The following is a 25,050-nucleotide window of genomic DNA, read 5'->3' as shown; positions in this document are numbered from 1 at the left end:
GGGTTTTAAGGGAGAGAGTAAGGAGTCATTCCAATCCCGGGAGCGGAAAGACTTACCTTAAGGGGAAAAAAGGATAGGTATATACTCGCGAGTGCACGAGGGCGGGTGCGCGCGCGCCCGCACACACACACACACACACACACACACACACACACACACACACACACACACACGCATATCCATCCATACATACACAGACACAAGCAGACATCGCTTGTGTCTGTGTATGTATGGATGGATATGCGCGTGTGTGTGTGTGTGTGTGCGCGTGCACGCGAAATCAGTCATTCGAAGCTTTTTTCCTGGAAAACAACCCGCCTTCAATAGCAGTTTTCTAAGATTTCCTTCAGTTTTTAGTTTCCCTCCTTCTCGAGTTTCGCTCCCATTGCTGCTGATTTAAATTTCAGTTTTTACTCTTCAATAAGCCACAGAATGGGCACTTATGACCGTAGCAGTTTTGTGCCCCAAAACCATAATAAAAACAGAAAATCTCTCTGCCAGTGCGCCCATCAGTCCTTTCCCTTTGTCTGCTCGCCTCTTTTTTCACCCTGTCCCTCCCTCCTTCCCCCAAAGCCTCACAATGCTGTGCCTGGCAACCTTATGCTGCCTCCTTGTACTCCCTGCATACTCTGCTCAACAGCACTCTTTCCTCCCACCACCCATACCCTGCTATCCCTCCCAGTTCCTTACAACACTCCAGATTGCTGCTGCTTTCATTCAATACGACAGTTATAGTATGGCCTGAGCAGCCTGAAATTGTGGTCACGTGTGTGTGAGGTGGTGCCTGCTATATATATATTCTCCTTTCTTTTTTGGAGAAGGCTTTGGCCGAAAGCTTGGTGTGTAGCAGTCTTTCTGCTGTACCTGTCTGCAACTTATCATCATTAAGATAAGTAGCAATCTACCCTTTTCATAAAATGTCTTTTAGTTCAGATCACAAATGGTTTGTATTACATGGTTTTGGATCTGGAATTCTTTAGCTTGGCTTGATGAGTTATCCCAAAAAATAATCTCATACGACATTCTGCATTGGAAGTAAGCAGAGTATACCAGCTTTTTCATTTTTATATTCCATTATGCCTGGCAACAGTCACATTGCAAACAGAGATTTGTTTAGGTGCTTCAGCAGTTGTGATGTGCTTCTTCCGATTGAATGTATCATCAAGCTGTAATCCCAAGAATTTAACAATGTCCACCTCTTCTGTCTGTTTGTCATCTTATTCTAGGCACTTGTATACTGGTGGAAAACATCTTACAGGCTCTGAACTGCATGTAGTGTTTCTTTTTTTCCAAATTGTAAAGACAAAGAATTGTTGAGGAACCATTTATCCATGAAAATTCATGAACCAATATTTCTAAAACTATATTCACTTTGTTACTATTGCAATGTTTGTGTCATCTGCAAGCAAAACAAACTTGGCATCTCGTAATGTTACTAATGGCAGATCATTGAAATACACAAGAAAAAGTAAGGGCCCTAAGAAGGAACCTTGTGGGACACCACGTGTAATTAGATCCCATTTTGATGATGCCTGATAGCTTAATAGACATTTTTTTTGGCTAGTAACAACTTTTGTTTCCTGTCAGTGATATTGGATTTGAACCATCTCACACCATTCCTATTACACCAGAATATTCTAACTTACTTAAAAAAGGATATTGTGGCTTAGACAGTTAGATGCTGTTGACAGATCGCAAAATGTACCTATACCTGTATGTTTACATGAAATGTACACTGGTCATTTTGACACAAATGAGATGATATTTGTAATACAGACAGATGCTCAGATTGCATTTGGTTTATTTTATCCTCAGAAGTTTTAGCCCATTTCTCTCCTCTGCAGACATCTGTACTTTATGTTCATATTACATTTTATAGTTCAGCGGTATCTTTAGTGAAACTTCGTGGCAGGTATCTTTAGTATTTTAATGCCATCTGTTACTTACAGATGACCAGTTTGTTTGTATCTTCTATTACATCCTCATTGAAATTGAATATCTTTAGTTATTGTCAATGGTTTTTGCTTATATTCCTCTCCACTAATGTGTGTCCCTCAATTGTGTTAAGGAATATGTCTTTGCACACTCTGTTGTTACACCTGCTGCTTTGCAGATGTCCGACATTTGATCTGTAAAACAGTGTTGGCACTGCCATTATAGAATCTTAAGTGTTGTATCCCATCTGCTACTTTACATTTACCAGAATAATACTGAAATGTTTGTAGCATCCTGATGGTGTCAGCAATGGGTGTGTAAGTAATGTTATAATTTATATATCAATGAAAGAGACATTTTTATCAGATTTGCTTTTGCCGAGTAAAAAATGAAACACAAGTTCTCCTTTCTTGTTATCAGCATTGAAGTGATGAAGTATAGCAAAAGCTTACCACTTCATGATTATTTTCTCTGTAAGGCTAAGAGAAAATTACAGATAGTAAACATTTATATTCTTTTGTAGCTTTTAAATGATTATCATCACAAAAAACTATCAGAAAACTGTTATTATCGTCAAAATAATCATAATCCATTATTTTCAGCTGTTTGTTGTTTGATGCTCTACATATTGAAGCACTGTAAGAAAGCTGTTTTTATGTATTGTTGAGAAGTGTGTTTAATTGCAAAATCTGTTAACTTTCTTTTTACTCTTTTACAGAAACAGTAAGTAGTAGGAAACGAAGTACTGATCCACATGAGAAGATCCAAGAAATAAAACCAATAAAAGAGCAAACTGACAGGAACAGCAATTCCTTCCATCGACTCATATTTGATATTAAGCCAAATGACAGCATACAGACTGATTTTGGGTTAGTTATTGGTTTTGGAAACAACATGAACTGTTTAAAATAAGAGATGTTAGCTTGATATTCTTTTCCTATTTTGTGGTTTAATTTACTTTCTGTTTACTGTTGTTGTGCACCGTTGCAAGTTTTCACAAATTTTCTCCTTTTTAAATACAAAAATGTGAAGCAGCCATATGATTCACCCATTCTGTTTGTTTTGTGTGACTGTCTGTTGCAGCTATTAGTAACATAAATGAATTTTTTCTAGTTTGTGTAATCAAAGTATCATCAGTGTTGTACCATGAAACTGGAGAGATGAGTATGACAGAAGTATGCACCCCATGAAACTCGGCTATTCTTGGCTGTGTGTGAATTTAGTGAACCCAAGGTTTCTGAGCCAGGAAAAGCTGAAGGAATGTTCCCAGTGCTCTGTAACTATAAGTTATGTGCAAATTTCATTGACCATGATTCAACACCATGCTGGAATTTTGTGTTACACAGGGAATGAGGATCTTTAACTGTCTGAATCATGAAGATGATAATGAGCCTCTACTTAAAAAATTAAAAACAATAAAAACGTTTAGCTTTATGGTTGGGTATATTCTTATTAGATAGATAGATAATTGTTAAAGTGAAAATATTCAGTGGTATATCTAAATTGTCCTACCACGCCTAAACTGTGTCCAATTTGTTCATTATGGTCTCTATCTGGAGTGACATTTCCTTTGTTAGCTTCTTGTGAAAATGGATAGGTTCTCATAAATCCCAAACAGTCCAATTAGAATGGTGTGCCATCTGGGGTCATTCCTTGCCAAGTGATCAAATTTCAGAAAAACTTCCCATTTGAACATCATGGATTTTGCTGAAATTTTGTGTGAACATTTGCACATGTTCCCAATGAACATTGGTAAAGTTTTACTATTGCCATTTTAATACTTGCAGAGATATAGTCATTTGTTTGATTTCATAGTGCAGTGCACTCAAGAGTGTTTGGCAACTTTGAAACATGTCTCCAGCATTATTTTCTTGAAAAAAATTCAAGTCGGCTAACTTGTACAATTTTTTAGGCTCTCTTAAACAAAATAATAAAGAAAGAGTTCCTGAACAGTTTTCTTGTGGATAATTTGAAGGTAACTAGGGAAAAAAATTATACACTCATAAAATGTGAAGTTTACCTTTTTACATCTCCGAAAGAAATTGTGAAGTAAACCTGAAACTTTGCACATACAAACTTTCCAACTACAAGGTCTTGGAATATAAAATTTCATTCTCGTACTGCTTTCCAGTAGAGTACAAATTGAGGACACAGTTGACAATTTTTCTATAGGTGCCAAAAATGTCTAATTTTTTCATTAGAAAGACCATGATCTAACCCACCTAAAAACTAGACTTGATTTTGCATTGTGAGCATATAAGGCCCTGAAAAACAAGGTAGAGCTGCATTGAAAATGGGCCCATGTTCCACTGACGGTCCTCAAATTAAATTTGATGTCTTTTATTATGTTATAGAATTGTATAGTACTCTCTTTGGAAGATAATATCAAAAGTTCTGATGACTAGCAGGTGAGCTTGAACCAGATAAACTACAAACAAGTAGTCTTTTGTGCTTTTTAGACATCTCTACAGTATCAGCTCTACAAAATTCTTTTTATAAAAGAATCAATGGCATAAGGAATCCAATAAAAAAGAATAATATTCTCTTTTTTGTGCCTCTAATGATTTGAGGTGATCATATTTTGAAAGTTTAATTTTTGTGGTTTCTGTTGTATCAAAATTGCTACCCAGACAATCCCCTCAGTGACATCACCTGGCTTGCAGCATAGTTTTCTGAAAGACATTCTATGGCAAGCTAATGAAACCTGTAAAGAAAAAAATTCAAGCAGCTTGAAGTAAACATAGGCTTAGGATCCTTAAAGAGATGTCTTCTAACTTTGACCTCTGAAACTTACAGAAATGTGTCATCAAGTGTGGCATCGTGTATAAAGAAACCCTTATCAGGCTTAGGAACCCGTGTGGCTGCTGTTGCACAGCTACTGGGTGGAGGGGGGCAAAAGGGGGGGGGGGGGTGCCCCAAGCCATTAGGATGCTGTTTTTCTCACTTTAAAAGGAACCAGTGTGGTTAAGCCACCATGGACCATAACAACACATTTATACAATTTTCAATCAGTACACCAATGCTCCACATAAACTGCACACTATACTAATGCAAAGTAAACTATATGTTAAATCGGAATTAAACTAGCACATCAGTTCCATTACACAATAAAAGATGTACTAATGATTTTCTATCCATTCCAAAAACTGTTAGGAAGACTGCTATGAACTGCTTGAAAATGTACACCGTATGACAATGGTGTAAAACCCGAATGCTGTTTATGCAATGTGTGCTGCAACTATTATGTAACAATTTTACTACGAAGATATCCACTGGCTTGGCAATGCACAGTTTAATTGTGTAGCTTATAACCAGTGTGATTCTATGGTTATAGCAGAAAAACACACTTAAGTATGTCATACTGAGTCATGACAAAAAAAACCTTTTCTGAAGATTTTCAAGGTATTTGGACTAAATCTAACTTCCTAGTCATCAAGGCTTTTGAAATTTCCTTCCTGAGAGAGTACTAACCAATTGTAGGATATAATAAAAGATGTCTGTTTTAATTTGAGTACCAGCAGAATATAAGCCCATTTTCATTGCACATTCACCTTGTTGTTGTTTTTCAGTTTCTTATATGCTCGCATTGTTAAACCAAACACAGGTTTTTAGGTGGCTTAAAATATGGTCTTCCTAATGAAAACATTTTAAAAGTGTTTGCAGAAGACTTTTTTTTGTAAAGGTGGGCCAAATCTAGCCATTTCTGTTGTTTTAGAAAACTTGTCAACTAGGCCTTAGTTTACAAACTTCTGGAAAGTAGTAGAAGAGTGCAATTTTGTGTTCTAAGACATTATATTAATAAGTTTATATGTGCAAAGTTTTAGGTTTATCTCACAGTTACTTTTGTAGCTATAAAAAGCTAAACTTGACATTTTTAGTAATTATTTTTTTGTCTGACTTTGCTTCAAATTATCGGTATGAAAACTGCCCAGGAAATCCTTTTTTATTATTTTGGTTAACAGAGCACAAAAAGTTGCACAAGATGGCATAGTTTTTATCAAGTCTTTGGTTTAGGCAGGTGATTCATATTAATTGCACTGGACTTTTTAACCTTTTGTTGTTTTTAACCACACTCATCACTAAGTATTTTAATATGTGTATTAGAGATTGAGGTGTCATCAAAATCACCATCATTACTGCTGTTAACATCATCATTTTAATTTACCATTGGACAATGAAATAGCTATGATAAGCACCCTTGAGTCACAGAAACATAAGGGTTTTTTGACACTCAATGAAAAAAGTGTTCAGAGGCTGAAGAAGCTATCAATTCATTTAAAGAAAGTTTTTATATAATTGTCTTTTTCATAGTTAGACACTTTCTAATTTGTATTTTCTATTGATATGCATTCTTTGTAATGGATCTACATTTATTATGTTTTCTCCTTTCCAGTGATGATGAGCCATTACAGCGAGTTGTTCGAATAAGTCTTTCTGGCAAACTTATGGCTACAGGAGGCACTGATGGCCATATTCGTCTTTGGCAGTTTCCTTCATTAAGAAAACACCTTGATATTGCTGCCCACAAGAAAGAAATTGATGACATTGACTTTAGTCCAGATGAAACAATGGTATTACATTGACTTTGCTATAGGTTAAAAAATAATACTTTTTGTTGTGCTATACTAATGAAATATTTATTGTTATTATTATTATTATTATTGTCATTATTATTATTATTATTGTCATCATCATCATCATCATCATCATCATCATCACCATCATGATGTATACGCTGTACTGACGCCCTTGTAGTGAAGGGAAATTTCAATCTGCCTTATCAAAAGCGTCAGATGTGTATTAGTGTGACCACCCTTCACCTTTATGATGGCTTGAACTCTGCTGGCGACACTTTCAACGAGGTGTCTGTCTGTAGAGGAATGGCAGCCCAATCTTCCTCAAGAGCTGATACTATAGAAGATAGCATCATTCTGATGCTTAAACCCTGTAAAAACTCGCTTGATGTGGATAGCTATCAGCCCATCAGCCTCACCAATGTTCTTTGTAAGCTGCTGAAACGTTTGGTGTGTCGACAGTTGGGTTGGATCCAGGAGTCACGTGGCCTACTGACTCCATGTCAGGGTGGCTTCCGCCAATGTCACTCTATCACTGATAATCTTGTGTCCCTCGAGTCTGCCATCTGAACAGCCTTTTCCAGATGCCAACACCTGGTTGCCATATTTTTTTTATTTATTTATGAAAAGTATATGACACAACCTGGCGACATCATATCCTTGCCACATTGTACAAGTGGAGTCTCCAAGGCCCACTCCCGATTTTTATTCAAAATTTCCTGTTGCTTTGTACTTTCCATGTCCAAGTTGTTGCCTCCCATAGTTCGCCCCATATCGAGGAGAATGGCATCCCACAGGGCTCCATATTGAGTGTATCTCTATTTTTAGTGGCCATTAATGGTCTAGCAGCAGCTGTAGGGCCGTCGGTCTCACTTTCTCTGTATGCATATGACTTCTGCATTTTGTACTGCTCCAACAGCACTGGTGTTGCAGGGGGACAGCTATAAGGAGCCATCCATAAGGCCCAGCCCACGGTTTCCAGTTTTCGGTCGCAAAGTCACACGACTTTGCACTTGTGCACTTCTGTCTGCGTCATATCGTTCATCCTGAACCAGAACTTACCTGAATGATGATCCACTCACTGTAGTGGAGACATATTGATTCTTAGGACTTGCTTTTGATGCCCGATTGACGTGGCTTCCTTACCATTAGCTTAAGCAGAAGTGCTGGCAGGACCTTAATGCCCTCCGCTGCCTGAGCAACACCAACTCAGGCACAGATCGCTCTACGCTGCTGCAGCTCTATAGAGACCTTGTTCAATCCTGCCTTGAGTATGGGAGTCTGGTTTATGGTTTGGAGGCACCTTCAGCTTTGCGTTTACTTGACCCAGTGCACCACTTTGGCATTCGCCAATCGACAGGAGCTTTTAGGATGAGTCCGGTGACCGGCGTCCTGGTGGAGGCTGGAGTCCCTCCATTGCAGGTAAGGCATGCACAATTGCTCTCCAGTTACATTGCTTATTTTTGTAGTTCTCCTGCGCATCTGAATTACCATCTCCTTTTCCCGCCCATTGCGGTTCATCTCCCTCATCAGTGGCCCAGGTCAGGGCTTGCAGTTCATGTGCGATCCCTTCTATCCAAACTGGAGTCATTGCCTTCACCCCCTGTACTTGAGGTTCATTCATGGACACCTCCATGGTACACACCTAAGCAGTTCTTTCATATGGTTCTAGGGACTCAGTTAACCCTGCGACTCTCTGCTGTCACTTCCTCTTGATTCTCGACATTACCAGGGCCATGAAGTGGTTTACACCGATGGCTTGATGGTTGGTGGTCATGTTGGCTTTGCCTATGTCCATGGAGGACATATAGAACAGCACTCCTTATCAGATGGCTGCAGTGTTTCACTGCCGAGCTGCTGGCTGCATCTCGTGCTCTTTAGCACGTCCATTCATGCCGTGGGGAGTTGTTTCTTCTGTGTACTGACTCCTTGAGCAGTCTACAAGCTATCGACTAGTGCTTCCCTCGTCATCCTTTGGTAGTGACCATCCAGGTGTCCATCTGTGTCTCACGTGGTTAGCACACTGGACTCGCATTCGGGAGGACGACGGTTCAATCCCATCTCCGGCCATCTTGATTTAGGTTTTCCGTGATTTCCCTAAATCGTTTCAGCCAAATGCCGGGATGGTTCCTTTGAAAGGGCATGGCCGATTTCCTTCCCCATCCTTTCCTAACCCAAGCTTGCGCTCTGTCTCTAATGACCTCGTTGTCGACGGGACGTTAAACACTTACCACCACCAGCACCATCTGTGTCCCACAACGGTCTAGTTGTTCAGTGGGGTTTGTCTGGACCCCAGGTCACATTGGAATCCCAGGCAATGAACTTGCTGACAGGCTGACCAAACAAGCTATGCAGAGACCGCTTGTGGAGATCAGCTTCTCTGAAACTGACCTGTGTTCAGTATTACGCATTTCGGAGATGGAATGGCATAACATCAGTACGCACAACAAGCCACGTGCTATTAAGGAAACTACGAATGTGTGGACGACCTCCATGCATGCCTCTCACAGGGGCACTGTGGTTCTCTGTCAGGTCTGCATTGGCCATACATGGCTGACACATGGTTACCTCCTGCGTCGCAAGGACCCACCTCAGCGTTGCTGTGGCTCATGAATGATGGTCATCCGTCTCGTGCTGGACTACCCACTTTTAGCCGCTCTGTGGCAGACTTTTAACTTTCCCAGCACCCTACCTTTCATGTTGGGTGACAGTGCCTCAACAGCAGCTTTAGTTTAACATTTTATTTGTGAGGGTGAGTTTTATCATTTGCTCTAAGATTTAGCAAATGTACTTTGTCCCTATGTGTCCTCCACCCTAGCACTCTGAGGGTGGAGGTTTTAATGTGTTGCAGGGTGGCTGGCTTTTCCTTTTTATCCTCATGGTCAGCCAGCCATGGTAACCTGCTTTCTTGTTTTAACTACTTCTACCTGTTGCTTGTGTCTTCGTGGTTTTCTTGTGCCCTTTTGTTCATTTAAGTGTTTGTTGCCTTTCATTGATAGTTGTGGTTTTTCCTATCATTCTGTTTTGTGTTGTAAGTCTCATTGTCTCGTTCTCATCCTTATGGAATTGTTTCCTTTGGAACAAGGGACCGATAGCCTCGTAGTTTGGTCCCTTCTCCCCCTCTTTTAAACCAACCAACCAACAGCATAGTTAACCCCATCCTTAAGCCCTGGAAGAACCCAACATCTCTCGAAAGCTCCAGACTAGTTATTCTGACCATTTTAAACTGCTAGAGAGGCTGATTATGTTGGGTACTCGAATCTCTGGCCCTTTTGTCCTCATATCAGTGTGGTTTCTGGAAAGGTCAGTCTGCAACTGACCATTTACTCAGCCTGGAAATAGCTATCCCACAGGCTTTTACTAACCGCCAACACCTTGTCACGGTCTTCTTTGTCGGTTGGAGTACATCTCACTTCCCTCTGTTTGGATCTCCATCACTGGGAAGTGGCCCTTGCTGTGGTCTCTGAAAAGAGCCCCTGATTGAAGTGGGTGGCATCAGGGCAGTTGCTTTGCATATGAAGTTTATGTATCAAGCTTTGAAAATCTGGCCATTCTTGACCGGCTGTCTCTGTGAGTGGTAACACATAATTGAATGCTGCTTCTTATGACCCTGCGACCTTCTGTTCCCTGCTCTGGGAGGAGGGCAAGGCTCGCTGGCTTGGGGTGAACCCCTATCCCCACTACCTGGTCTGTACTAGGACATATTGGGACATATTCACCATCACAAAATTTACTTTTTTTTCAAAATATTGAAGACAAGTTTGGGGAAGTGGAGTCTCTCAGCAAGATGCGGTCGGGTTCCGTGTTGATCCAAATTTCTTCTGCAGCTCTGAATGCTTCGGATCATCTGGGTGATGTCCCAGTGTACGTTGCACCTCACCAGTCTTTGAATATGGTTCAGGGTGTGATTTTTCATAGGGACCTTGTCTTTCAAACTGATGAGGAACTCTGGGCCAATATGGAACGACAGAACATTAAATTTGTTCAGTGTGTACAGAAAGGTCGTAAGGATAATCACACCAATACAGGCACCTTTATTCTGGCATTTGAGGGAGATACCCTCCCAGAGAAGATCAAGGTTATGTGTTATTGGTGTGAAGTGAATCTGCATGTCCCACCGCCTATGAGGTGCTTTCAGCATTTGCATTTCAAGTACATGTCTTCCCAACATATGGTGCACCCTCTATGTGTTCTGCCACCCATGTGTGTTAATTGTCATGACTGTCGTTCTCTGTGCTCAGCAGATGGCCTGGCTTATAAGGAAGAAAAGAATATGATACAACAGTATAAGTCTCTGGATCAATTGTCTTACACTGAGGCTCCTCAGAAATTTGACAGACTTCATCCTGTGTTGACAATTTCAGCTTTTTCCTCTGTTACATCCTTTCCTCCTCCTCCTCCTCCTCCTCCTCCTCTTCCTCTCCTTTCCCCTCCCCTTCAGTTCCCATACCCTCCCCTCAGGGTACCACTCCCCCTTCCTGGCCGAAGAAGTGCTCCTCTTCTTTGGCACCCACCAGTGATGATGAGACTCTCTCTCAAGATCCCTCCCCCACCCCCCCAAGTGTCTCAGGCCAACAGCCTGCTGCCATATCTCGGCCATGAGACATAGTCTCTGCACCCCAAGGTCGCCCACTCTCTTCCAGATCTTGCAGGAGACTGCTCTTCCTGTGTGCCCTGCCCCCTCAACCTATGAAAGAAAAGGCCCCCCAGTGCACCCAGATGTGCCAAGGTGCCATTTACCCCCACTCCCCCGCGTCCCTGCCCCTCAACCTTAGTCTCCAGAGTTATTTATGGATGTCACCCCATCCTTGTTGGTCATGGCTGGTTATCTGATGGCACAATGGGCTCCAGCTCATTCGCCTGCCATTTGGATACCCATTTCATGCTTATTCCATAGAATTGTAATGGATACCTCCCAGAGTTCCAATCCCTTATTGCCTTTTACTCGGCACCTTGTGTCATTCTCCAGGAATCTCATTTTACTGATGTTCATCCACCGGCCCTTGTAGGTTCCGTGCTTTCTGTCAGAACTGGGTTGGTTCTTTGATGGCTTTCAGTAGTGTCTGCATGTTGGTTTGTATGGATGTTGTTAGTGCGTGGATCCCACTTCATACCGCATTGGAAGCAGTTGCCTTCCAGCTTGACTTAGACTCTGCGGAATGGTTTGCAATCTTTATCTCCCTCGTGACAGGCCACCTACATCTGGTGCCCTAACTGCCCTCCTTCAGCAACTCCGCCTTCCCTCCTTTCTTCTTAGGGGTTTTAGTGTCCATCATCCTTTGTGGGGACATGCTTTTTCATCTACTCGAGGGCTCCTCATTGACAAGTTTATTGCAGAACACAACCTATGCCTTCTTAATGATGGTTCCCCTACTCATTTTAGTGCTGCATATAGCTCTTTCATTGCCATTCCCTGCTTGAGAGGCCCTGTTCACAGTGTGCCAGTCCTGTGGTGGAGAACGACCATTGCCACTGCTATCCGTGATCGGCATCGCACATTGCAACGTCTTAGACAGCCCACATCCTCCACCAGTCTTATTAGCTTTAAATGTCTTTTCACTTAATCAGGCAGAGCAAATGTGTGTGTTGGAAATGCTTTGTCAACTGTCTTGGCTCTTTTGTCCCTTGATCAAGGGTGTGGGCTACACTCTGCATGCTCCAAGGTTGTCAGGAGCAGTCTTTTATTGCGGGCCTTGCTCTTCCAGGTTGCCTTTGCCAGATCCATCAGTTCTCATAGAACACATTGCAGCCCATTTTGCGACGGCTTTGATGACAGCTGCCTTCCTCTCTGTAAACAGCGGGTTGGAACTTCCCGCTTATATTTTACCCCTTGTCAGGCAGAATCCTACAACAAACCTTTTACTGAATGTAAGCTTCTTCTAACCCTCTCTTCTTCCCATGATTCAGCTCCTTGCTCTGATTCCATCCATAACCAATTGCTTCAACACCTCAATCCTTCACAATGACAGTATCTCTTCCTGGTATTTAACCGTATTTCGTTCCAAGGCATTTTCCACTCCCAATAGAGAGAAAGTATTGTGGTTCCTGTGCTTAAGCCTGGCAAGGATCTATTGTCCCTTGATAGTTGCCAGCCAGCCGGTCAGTCTGACCAATGTCCTCAGTAAGTCTCTAGAATGAATGGTGGCTCATTGGATCAATTCGGTCCATGAATCTCAGACCTCTATATCTCCTTACCAGTGTGGCTTTGGTGGGATGGACAGTCTCTGATCGATCATCTACTACAATTGGAAACCACAGTTTGGCCGGCCTTTTCGCAGGACCACCATCTTGTTGCGATCTTCTTCAATCTTCATTTTGGCTACAATACATCCTCCTTACACTACATGAATGGGGTCTTTGCCCCCCCCCCCCCCCCAATCCCAATTTTTATTCACCATTTCCTGTATACTGGACACTCAGGATCTGGGTTGGCACTGTTCTCAGCCCTCTGCAGACCCACGAGAAAGGCATTCTGTTGTGGTCGGCTGGAGAGCCAACCCTGTGTTAGTAAAGGAGGCCGAAATGCACGCGTCTCAGCTCACGCAGGCTGGCGTGAGGTCTGGAACATGACAAGGGAATTAGAATTGAGAAAAACGGACGTAGCCGGTGGAATACTTAACTTTAATCCATTAATGACGAATGCCGCTCTTTATGGTACATGATTTACAATATCAATAGTACGGATACTGGTGCCTTGCTAGGTCGTAGCAAATAACTTAACTGAAGGCTATGCTAACTATCGCCTTGGCAAATGAGAGCGTAGAAGTCAGTGAACCATCGCTAGCAAAGTCGGCTGTACAACTGGGGCGAGTGCTAGGAAGTCTCTCTACACCTGCTGTGTGGCGGCACTCAGTCTGCAATCACTGATAGTGGCGACACGCGGGTCCAACATATACTACCAGACCGCGACCGATTTAAAGGCTACCACCTAGCAAGTGTGGTGTCTGGCGGTGACACAACATTCCTCCCCCGCAAATCGGTGTACGGTTGTGTAATAAGGCTTCCGCCCGCCGTGGGGAGGACCGCATGTTGACGTATGCAACGAGGTGAGGAGCCTAACAACAGGCGAGGCTGTGCCACCCGCACCCTGCCATTCGGACCGTGGGGAGCTAGGAAACGCCTGATAACCTGCTCCAGGGTGCACGCCAACATGTGGTGTATGCTCCCGTAGGGAGACAGGAGGGGCCGAAGGGTCGACCTCCAACGGGCCGGGGCACCCGACGGGCGAAGACGACATATGGTCCGGAGCGGGCAAGAGTTCCATGTTGGAGGACAACTGGTCATGGGAAGCGATCGGCGGCGCGTGACCCAGGGAAGCGCCCGGCCGTTGCAGCGACGTGTCCACTGCGGGCGTCGCTGGCGGGAGAACAGGCGGCGGCGCGTCGCCATGGGGCAAAATGGAAGGCAGCGTTGGTAACACCTGGGGCTGAGGCGAGCCAGTAGATGGGTCCCTGGGGCGCTGACTGCACGGCACCGTCGCTGAAAGCAAACGGCGAGCGGCAGATCCCGTGCGACGACAGAGGCGCAGCTGATTGAGATGCCGATGCACCTCACCAGAGGCCCCCAAAACCAGATACACAGTGCAGCCAAGGCAGTAAAGTATGCGCTCTTCGAGCCAATGCCATGAACCTCTATAGTGGTGATAGTAGACAACGTCGCCTGGCGCAAAAGCAGGTGTCTGCCGCGACACAGGAACCTGATGCGGCGGATGTAGCAAAGACATGAAGGTTCGATGATGACGACCGTGGAGCAACTCAGCCGGCAAGCGACCATCTCGGAGCTGAGAGCGCTACGAGGACAAAAAGAGCAATAACGGGCCCTCCCAAGAATGCGACTCTTTCAACTTCAACATCTGTGACTTGAAAGTCCTGTCCAATCGTTCAGCGGCACCGTTTGACTGTGGCGAAAACGGCGCGGACGTCAGATGTTGAATACCATTGTCCTTGCAGAGTGACTGATATTCTGTGGACATGAATTGTGGGCCATTGTCGGAAACAATAGTCTGTGGAAGACCTTCAATGCAAAAGATAGCGGATAACACTTGGATGGTGGCAGATGACGTCGTGGAAGACATCCGGACAACAAAAGGACAATTACTGAATGAATCTATCACAACCAACCATCGAGCATTCCAGAATGGACCAGCAAAATCGATGTGTAAGCATTGCCAAGGGGAAGTAGCTTTTGGCCATGCAAAGAATTTCCGCGGTGGTGCTGATTGTTGTTCGGCACACACCATGCAAGAAGAGCACATATTCGTAATAGCGGCATCAATTCCGAACCAAGTACAGTGCTGACGAGCAAATTGTTTCGTTCTCACTATACCCCAATGTCCTTGGTCGAGAAGCTGTAAGACAGAGGACTGTAACGAACGTGGTACCACGACCCTGGACTGATCATTATCAGAACGCAACAGCAAAACACCACATCGTACAAAAAGTCTCTCCTTGTGAGCAAAAAATCGGCGAACCAACGGGTCCCCGATACGTGACTTTGACAAGGGCCATTGCGTAGCAACAAAACGCAGAATGGGAGCAAGGACAGGGTCGGCAGCTGTGGCTGTAGCTACACGACGAAAATCAATCGGAAACGATTCGACCACGTCATCGGTTTCCGCATCAATGAACATCCAAGCAAGTTCGGAGGAATCGAATGTCCTATCCTCAGCAACAGGCAAGCGGGACAACGCATCTGCGTTTCCATGCTTAGCAGTGGACCAATACAAGATATCGTAGCGGTACTGCGAGAGGAAAGTAGACCAGCGAATGAATTTCTGCGCTGTACGTGGAGGTACAGGCTTGGTCGGACGAAAAAGCGATGTCAAAGGTTTGTGGTCTGTGATTATGGTAAAGTGACAACCATACAAGAAGTCATGAAACTTTGTAACACCAAATACGAGAGCCAGCGCTTCTTTCTCGATCTGTGAATAATTTCTTTGCGCAGACGAGAGCAATTTGGACGCAAAGGCAATAGGGTGATCGTGCGATCCATCTTTGTGCGCAAGTACAACACCGATCCCGAAATCCGATGCATCCACCATCAACAAGAGGGGCTTCTGGGGATCAAATGGCGTAAGGCGAGTATTGGAAAGCAACGCCGATTTCAACTGGCGAAAGGCGCGTTCGCATTCCGTTGTCCAGACGAACGGAACATCCTTACGGCGTATGCGATGAAGCGGAGCTGAAATGGAAGAGGCATGCGGCACATAGCGATGGTAATAATTTATTTTTCCCAGCACACTCTGTAGCTGCTTCAAATTCTGCGGCGACGGCAAGTCTTGTATGGCACGGAGGTGCGTTGGACTGGGATGTATGCCTTGGGCATTGAGTACATGTCCTAAGTACGGCAAGTCCCGAGCAACAAACACATTTGTCCTTCCGCAAGCGAAGACCATTTTGTTGCAAGACCTGAAATAATGTTCTGAGATTGGCCATATGTTCTTCTTCCATCTTTCCGGAGATCACAATATCGTCCAGATAATTTGCTGCAGTAGGGACCGATGCACAAACAGTTTGTAAATATTGCTGAAACAATGCAGGGGCGGATGCACACCCAAATGGCAGTCGTTTGAATCAATACAAACCAAGATGTGTGTTAACCAACTAAACACGCTGGGATTCTTCGTCCACCGGTATATGCAAGTACGCATCTTAGAGGTCCAACTTCGAAAAATATTTACCCGGGCACAGTTTGTCAAAAAGATCTTCCGGGTGGGGTAAAGGAAAAGTTGCAATCACTAGTTGTGGATTCACTGTTGCCTTGAAGTCCACACAAAGTCTCAACTTTCCGGAAGGTTTTGTCAAAATTACTAAGGGTGATGCCCAGAGAGAAGCCTGCACACGTTCAATTACACCTTGTGATTCCAAATCATGTAATGTTTTTGCGACCTCATCACGCAATGCGTGGGGAACATAGCGCGCTCTGAAAAATTTCGGTTGCGCATTTACTTTCAGTTGCAAATGTGCTTTATAGTTCTTAGCGCAACCGAGGCCCGGTGCAAAAATGTCTGCAAATTCTTCACAGAGATGAGAAACACTGTCTGAAGGCACAGTCTGGTTCACTGATAGGACCTGATTCACTATAGACAAATTAAACATCTGAAATAAATCGAAACCAAACAAGTTCACTGAAGAAGAAGACCGAAGGACATAAAATGACACAAGTTTGTTTGTCCTTTGTATGTTGCAAGAAGGCTGCACCGTCCTAACACAGGGATGTGTTGACCATAGTAGCTATTTAACGTAACATTTGCGGCACGCAACGAAGGTGTGCCCAGCAGTTTGTAAGTGTCTTGATTGATCAGTGAAACTGCAGCTCCGGTATCGAGCTGGAATGGTATCACTTTGCCGTTAATGTCCAAGTCTATAAAAATTTTATTGTCCTGCCGACGACAAGAGCGACTGTCTCGTGCAACATGAACTGACACTGGTACAGAATCACTTGCGACTTGACGGGAATTCCGGCGATGTTGACGCACACTATTTTTGGGACGAACACAGTCACTGTTAGAGAGAGTGGCACTGGGAGGAGTGGAATGAACTACATGAAGTTCCATGGGCGAAGTTTCATGAGCCTGAGTATCCTGGGTTCGATTCCGATTCTGGCGCGAAGCAAAAGGCCGGGAACGGTTTTGAGCTTCCGATCTTAGCTTTTTCTGGCAAACACTCTGAACATGTCCTTTTTTATTACAATAAAAGCAAATAGCTTGGTGTGACGGGCAATTCTCACGCGAATGTTTAGTAGCACACCGCGGGCATGATTTGATCACTGCATTTGCTTGCCGGCGCGGCACACGTGGCTGAGAGCCTGGCGGCAGCGGCGCGGCCGGGCGCGACGGCTGTTTATTGCTCCGTGCAGCTCGCCCGGCGGGCCGGTGAACCTGACACACTGCTGGCGAAGTTTCAAATGAATCCTGAGCAAAGTCAAGTGTGTCCTGCCGATCCAATATGTCCAACACTTGTTGAAGGGAGGGATTGACTAGTTTCAAAATCTGTTCCCTTATACGAACATCAGAAACATTCTGTGCAATTGCATCACGTACCATAGTATCTGAATAAGGGAGTACACATTGACACTCAGTAGCACAATCCCTAGTAAGGCCTTGCAAGGTTGCAACCCACTCCCGATTAGTCTGACCTGCCGTACGTTTTCTACAAAAGAAGGTATACATTTTCACAATTACATTGACTGATTCTTTGAAATATGCATCTAATGCAGACTAAATTTATTCGTAGGACAGAGCTGCTACGTCGCATCGGGGAAATAATTTGACTATCACACGGTACGTGGTCACTCCGACCGACGATAATAAAAAAGGCTGCCGCTCATTACCTTGAATTCTGTAGGCGGCGAGATGGAATCCAAATTGGCGTGACCACTCCGTCCAGCTTTCCATTGCAGCATCAAAAGGTCGAAAAGTGGGTGCAACAGCGTGTTGTGGCTGCGTTAGCGGTGAAGCGGCTGCTCCCGCATCGTTTTGCATCACACGTTGACCCTGGACGAGCTGTCCAAGGGCATCCAGTAAGGCCTGCGTCTGCTGATTGTGGCGAAGCCATTACACAAGTAAATCGGGGGAATTTAGAAAAGAACGCAGTATTGCCTCGTCGCCAAATGTTGTGGTTGGCAGGAGAGCCAACCGTGTTAGTAAAGGAGGCCGAAATGCACGCGTCTCAGCTCACGCAGGCTGACGTGAGGTGTGGAACATGACAAGGGAATTAGAATTGAGAAAAACGGACGTAGCTGGTGGAATACTTAACTTTAATCCATTAATGACGAACGTCGCTCTTTATGGTACATGATTCACAATATCAATAGTATGGATACTGGCACCTTGCTAGGTCCTAGCAAATAACTTAGCTGAAGGCTATGCTAACTATCGCCTTGACAAATGAGAGCGTAGAAGTCAGTGAACCATCTCTAGCAAAATCGGCTGTACAACTGGGGCGAGTGCTAGGAAGTCTCTCTAGACCTGCCGTGTGGCGGCGCTCGGTCTGCAATCACTGATAGTGGCGACACGCAGGTCCGGACACTGACACTGGTTGACACTGACCGCGGCCGATTTAAAGGCTACCACCTAGTGAGTGTGGTGTCTGGTGGTGACACCACACATTCCACAGGGCTCTGTGTTAAGTGTCCTATTTCTCATAGCTATTAATAGACTTGTGGCCTCTATCAGACTGTTGGTCACCTCTGCTCTGTATGTGGATGATTTTTGTTTTTGAGCTAGCCCCCACTTGGTGGTTTCTGTGGAACGACAGCTCCAGGATGCTGTCCAGTGCACTTCCACATTGACAGTCTGACGCAATTTTCAATTCTCTCCCTTTAAGTTCAGGGTGGTGCATTTCTGTCACTGTACTATGGTCCAGCCTGATCTGGAGCTCTACCCTGACACCCAAAACCTTGCCATGGTCCCCAGTTCCATTTCCTGGGTTTTCGTTTTGACAGCAAGCTTACTTGGTTACCCTGTGTCCATCATCTGAAGGTTGTTGTTTTCATAAACTCTATGTTCTTCGCTTCCTTGCCCACACCTCTTGGGGTGCATATCGTTCAACCCTTCTCCACCTATACCTGACATTAGTTCTGTCTCATGTGGGCTATGGTTGTCAAATTTGTGGATCAGCTGCGCCTTCCACACTGCACCTCTTGGACCAGGCTCACTATCATGGTATCTGTTTCGCGTCTGGTGCCTTTCACATTAGCCCTGTCAATAGCCTTCTGGTTGACACTGGCATTCCTCCCCTTTCAATTTGGCGGTCCCAGCTCCTCGGTTCCTGTGCCATTACTATCCACCCTTCCCCTGCTCACACCTTCCTGTTCTATGCTTTTCGTGGCTTTGGACCTTCGCCCACCCACTGCCTGCCCTTGGGTGGGTTTACTTGTTGGGCTCCAACTTGCTTCTCTCCATCATGACTTCTATCTACTTCCATTTTCCCTCCTTGTCCTCTTCCCCATGTTCTTCCTGACACCCCCCCCCCCTTTCTTGGTTAGTTCATTGGCTCCAGATTCAGATGGATCTCTTCTGGAGTCGGAAAGCCTTCATAGCTCCAGTGGTGTTCTGTTGTTTGTTCCGGACACTCTTATTAGAGTTTCAAGATGCCATTGTTTTTTACACCAACTGCTCCAAATCTTCTGACAATGTGGGATATGCCTTCGTGTTTTCTGTTGGAATGGAACACCATCTCTTGCCTGCCTTGTGTTGGGTGTTTACTGCGGTGTTCATGACCATCTATCACACACTCTGCTTCATTAAACATGCCTCACTCCCTGGAGTTTTGTTATGTATGGACTCAATGAGTGACCTTCAGGCTATTGCTGGAGTTTTTCCCACCACACCCTAGTCTCTGCCAACCACAACCTTCTTGCTGATGCTGCTTTTTTGGTTTATATCCTTTGGATTCCTGGCTTCTTAGTTATCCAAGATAATGAATTTGCTGATTGCCTGGCTTTGGGAGAAGGGGTAGTCCTGCCACCTAGCACCTATTTTCTGTGACCCTTCCAGTGGCATATTTGAGGTTTTACATCAAATCCCTTTTGCTAAATCATGGATTGACTCATGGGAGGCTACCCCCCAGTCACATAGGCTTTGCGCCATCAAGGAGGTTCCCAAGATGTGGCGTTTTTCTCTCTGCCTCTCCCGGGGGGGATCTACCATCCTCTGCCGTCTTTGAATTGGTCATACTAGACTGACCCATGATTTTTCTACTCTGCAGTGAGCCACTCCACCTTTGTAGTTGCGGAGTTGCTAGGCTTCTCTTGCAGTGATCCATATTTTACTGGACTGCCCCCACCTTTTCGTCCTTCACACTAAATATGACCACCCACCTTCCTTGTCTCGGATGTTAGCAGTATAACTGCCCACGTCGTGTTGTGCTGACTCCGCTGTAGCTTGAATGGATTTTTATGTTTGTTTTATATGCCCGACTTTTGATTTCACCACACAAGTCTCCAGGGTTGAGCAGTTATTGCCCGATGATGACGCGCTGTTAAACAAAGGAACGTTGAGTCTCTGTACGAGTAATAAAATTAAATCCAGAAACATAATTAATAATGGCGAACTCCGCTTTAACAAACTGTATTGCGTGTTGTCAATGGGCAATAACTGCTCAACCCTGGAGACTTGTGTGGTGAAATTAGAAGTCGGGCATATAAAAGAAACTTAAAAATCCATTCAAGCTACAGTGGAGTTGGCACAACACGACGTGGGCAGTTACAGCTGACAACTCTCGCATGATTGTCTGTCCTCAGTTTTCTTTGCAAAACTGATTTGACGTCTCAGGTATAAGTTCTTCAATTTTCCTGTGGAATTTGAGCCTGCATTTAGTGTAGGCATTGGTTATGGATGTCTTGGCCTTGTCTCCACACTGGTCAAGGTTCTCCTCACCTTTTCCCTACATTTTGTCTGGTCTGACTCTGAGGAAGGAAGTAGTATTCTGCTGTATGTGAGCACATTAGCATTTGGACAAGAAATTTTGTAGGTATGGCTACCAAGAAAGCATTCAACGCAAATTCTGTCCCATTCATGCTCCAGCTGCAGTTGGCTTATGAAGTTGTACATCAAGGAGAAACTGAATGGCTTTAGTTAATGAACAATGAACTTTTTCTCAAGCTATCTAGTCAGTCATGACACACTTTCTTTCAGCGACTCAGGCCAGATGTAAACTCTATCGTACATTTTCAAATAGGGCACAGTTCACAGAAAGTTTACTGTTCTGATGAGAATCGAGCAAGATGATGCAGTAGCAAATAAATTAGGCTCGCAGTCAAGTGGATTGAGGTTCTGATTCCCATCTAACCATCCAGATCTACATACTTCTTGGTTTCCTTGATGAAATGTAGAATCTTGACGGAATAGAAGGTAACTGTGTTTATTCCCATCTGCCGGAAAGTGAACAAATGTTGTATGATAATTACAGTGGGGTAAGCCTGCTAATTGTTGTATATGAATTATATGCCAAATGATAATTAAATTTATGCAGCACAAGTTGAGAAGAGATCTTCCACTTTCTCAAATCTTACAGAATGGTGTCATTAATATTAAACTTCCTGGCAGATTAAAACTGTGTGTCCGACCGAGACTCGAACTCGGGACCTTTGCCTTTCGCAGGCAAGTGCTCTACCATCTGAGCTACCGAAGCACGACTCACGCCCGGTACTCACAGCTTTACTTCTGCCAGTATCTCGTCTCCTGCCTTCCAAACTTTACAGAAGCTCTCCTGTGAACCTTGCAGAACTAGCACTCCTGAAAGAAAGGATATTGCGGAGACATGGCTTAGCCACAGCCTGTTGGGGATGTTTCCAGAATGAGATTTTTCACTCTGCAGCGGGGTGTGCGCTGATATGAAACTTCCTGGCATATTAAAACTGTGTGTCCGACCTAGACTCGAACTCGGGACCTTTGCCTTTTGCGGGCAAGTGCTCTAACATCTGAGCTACCGAAGCACGACTCACTCCTGGTACTCATTCTGGTCATTAATATTACTTTTGCTAACCACCATTCCACAAATATAATTCACTGATTTGTGCCAGGAACTTTTGAATTCCAAAACTTATACAAACCATAATGTTATAGGGTAGCCACACTGTATGATGACTCCAGTCTTGACACTCACTTGGTTTGACTGCCAAACAAACTGGTTTCAGCTTAGTATGTTTGGTGCTGCACGTCAATTTTTGACTTTTCTTTTTATGCAGCGTGCAAGCACTTTCCATGCAAGTACTATTAAATATTTCCCCTTTCATATAATAGTTTAGATGCCAATTGAAAATACTAGTGTACTGTTACCAGTCAGTGTTTATTTTATTTGCTGTCCAAATTTCAGAGGTTTCAACCTTCATCATCGGCAGAATTTGTCAGTTAAGAAGTCATGTACATATTGTGTGTATAACTTTTGGGTAACCTGTGACAGAGATCACAGGCTGCTTTTTCTGTTATGCTTACATCACATACACATTGTACACTTTGAAGTAAGCACAGATCATGATAGAGTGTATATGATGTACACACAACAGAAAAAGGAGCCTATAACCACTGGAAACAGTGCACTAGGTTTCCTAAAAGTCACACACAACACACAAATGTCTAATTATTTGACATAAATTCACCTGATGCTGGTGATTTAAATCTCTAAAAAATGAAGTGGAAATAAAATATGTAGTAATTAGTAGAGTAAATTTATGGTTTCAATTCATATCAATTACAGTCCTGGTAAATCCTAACTAAAATGTTTCCATTTAAAGTTAACCTAGAATTTAGGTACATCTCCATATAGGTTTTTAGTCTTTGGCATTTGAACCGTATTTATAGTAGACAGTTTTAATGCGGATTTTAGTAACTGTACTAAATATGTGCATGCCTCCTCTTCCCCTCCACACACACACACACACACACACACACACACACACACACACACACAGAGAGAGAGAGAGAGAGAGAGAGAGAGAGAGAGAGAGAGAGAGAGTTAATTCTATTGCAGAGGGAACTACCATAACTGGAACTGAAATGAGAATCACATCCTCATCATACTGTCAGTGACGGAGTGGTCGACAATATCATATCTGTGTTTCCTAAAGAATTGCAGGTGGTTAGGCCCCTCACTGATTCAGTCTTCTGTGAGTGATGCTGTTTATGTATTTGATATGGGTGGCATTTCAAGGATCCCAAATATCTGAACTTGCTCCTAAACCTGATGCTACAGGTAACGGTCCAACTGTCATACCAGATGCACAAAAAGAATTGAATTAAGTTTGTCTGCCATAACTGACACTATTTACAATTGTTTGAACTTTATGGCATCTTTTCCTTCTTAGATGTACACAACATCTGTCATATTTTACTCTTGTGGATAAAAATTTAGTTAACTGTGGTGAATAAGCAAATGCAAGATTTGATGGCATTCTGTGTACAAAATATTTAATTTGAAACAAAAGAGAGCAGATCTGAGTACTGATCTTGAGATTACGTACTGAAACTATGCTACTACGAAACTTGTGCTGGAACTTACGTTTTTTCGAATGTCAGTTCTGCTTTCCAAGATTGTAAACAAAATATAATGCCTATTCATTGTCACATTCTAAAGGAAATGGACAAGTTTGGCCACTGAATGCAGATAAAAATTATATTGTGCAGACAACAGTAAATATGATTGAAATAAACTAAAGTTAACCTTCCGACAAAGAAAAAATGTCAGATAATGCTGCACTGTGATGAAGCAATCGGCTTCAAGGTTTCTGTCACATTGGAATAATAATTCTAAAATACAGGACAGGCTCCATTTTAAAGGTGTATTGTGTAATTCTTTCAGCAATTATGCTTCTCTTATAAGACTGTTCCATAACAGAAAATTTTGTCACGTAACCCACTGTGACATCACTAACAAATTAAAACTCTGTTTCAGTAGCTTCCCCTTTGTTGTCTCTGTTCCTGTCTTGTAACTTATTGTATTTTCCACATGCAATCAAGTCTTTGTTATACAGGACTCCATATTACATTGTTGCTGCTACTCAGGTTGCTGATTATGTTTGAGATGCACACGAGGGTTTTACAGGTTAGGCGACTCTCCATCCAGTAGCTATAGGAAACCAAAAGTATCAGTTTGACTCAAAGAAATGCTTCCCACATGAGAGGGTATTAATATCCTAGTGGTTATTTGCTTGAGAATTCACAACAAAGTGCCAGAATTTGAAGCATTTCTAAAATGCAGTGCAACTTACATAATACTAGTTACAGAAATATGGCTAAAAACTGAAATAGACAGCAATAATATATTTTTTATGAAAATTTAAGTGTATATCAAAAGGATAGGTTAATGGGAAATGGATGTAGTGTACATGTCACAGTAGACAAGAAATTCATATCCACAGAGATATAAATTGAATCTGCATGCGAGATTGTGTGGGCAAGACTCATTGGCTGGGGTGCCATAAAATTATAATTGGGTTCTTCTTTCAAGCACCGTACTCAACTCCTGATGTAACCAAAAATATTAAACAATACATCAGTTTGCTAGTACATAAGGTCCCCAGTCATACTGTGTTAGAAGAGATTTTAAACATCTGTTTATCGATTGAAATAAGTACAGTTTTGTTGGTTATTGGTCTGACAAGACATCTGTGAAACATTACTAAATGCAACTCTGAAAGCTACCTATAACAAATAGTTTAGTATCCCTTTTATGATGGAAATATCAGATCTAATGGCAACAAACAGACCTGATCTCTTTGAAGATGTCCACATTGAAATTAGTATCAGTGACCACGAGGCAGTTGTAACAACAATTACCAAAGTACAAATTGCAACTGAAACAAGTTGTAAGATGTAGGTGTTCAGTAAACTATATACAAAAGCAGTAGCATTATATCTCAGTGAGTAACTTGAAATTTGTAGTTCAGAAGAGGAGCATGTAAAGGAATTATGGGTCAAGTTCAAAAGGACAGTTGACTGTACACTGGGTAGACATATGCATGGTAAAACAGTTCATGATGGAAGGGGCTCTCCATGGCATACAGCCCCTGGAAAGAAACTTCAAAATAAGTAGACTACTGC

The 25,050-nt window shown here is 43.3% G+C and overlaps 1 protein-coding gene across 1 annotated transcript in view; it reads left to right on the top strand.

Moving 5' to 3' along the window:
* The window catches only part of LOC126271893 (prolactin regulatory element-binding protein), a 103,253-nt gene that overhangs the window by 44,751 nt on the left and 33,452 nt on the right, over positions 1-25,050 (top strand). Inside the window, exons 3-4 of the mRNA XM_049974273.1 lie at positions 2,654-2,804; positions 6,329-6,506. Coding sequence (XP_049830230.1) covers positions 2,654-2,804; positions 6,329-6,506 — 329 coding nt within the window. The remainder of the gene's footprint in view (positions 1-2,653; positions 2,805-6,328; positions 6,507-25,050) is intronic.

The sequence above is a fragment of the Schistocerca gregaria genome, chromosome 5 (assembly GCF_023897955.1).
Source record: "Schistocerca gregaria isolate iqSchGreg1 chromosome 5, iqSchGreg1.2, whole genome shotgun sequence".
Taxonomy (NCBI): Eukaryota; Metazoa; Arthropoda; class Insecta; order Orthoptera; family Acrididae; genus Schistocerca; species Schistocerca gregaria.
Note: the sequence above shows the minus strand (reverse complement) of the source record. Positions and strands in the feature narration are given on the sequence as shown.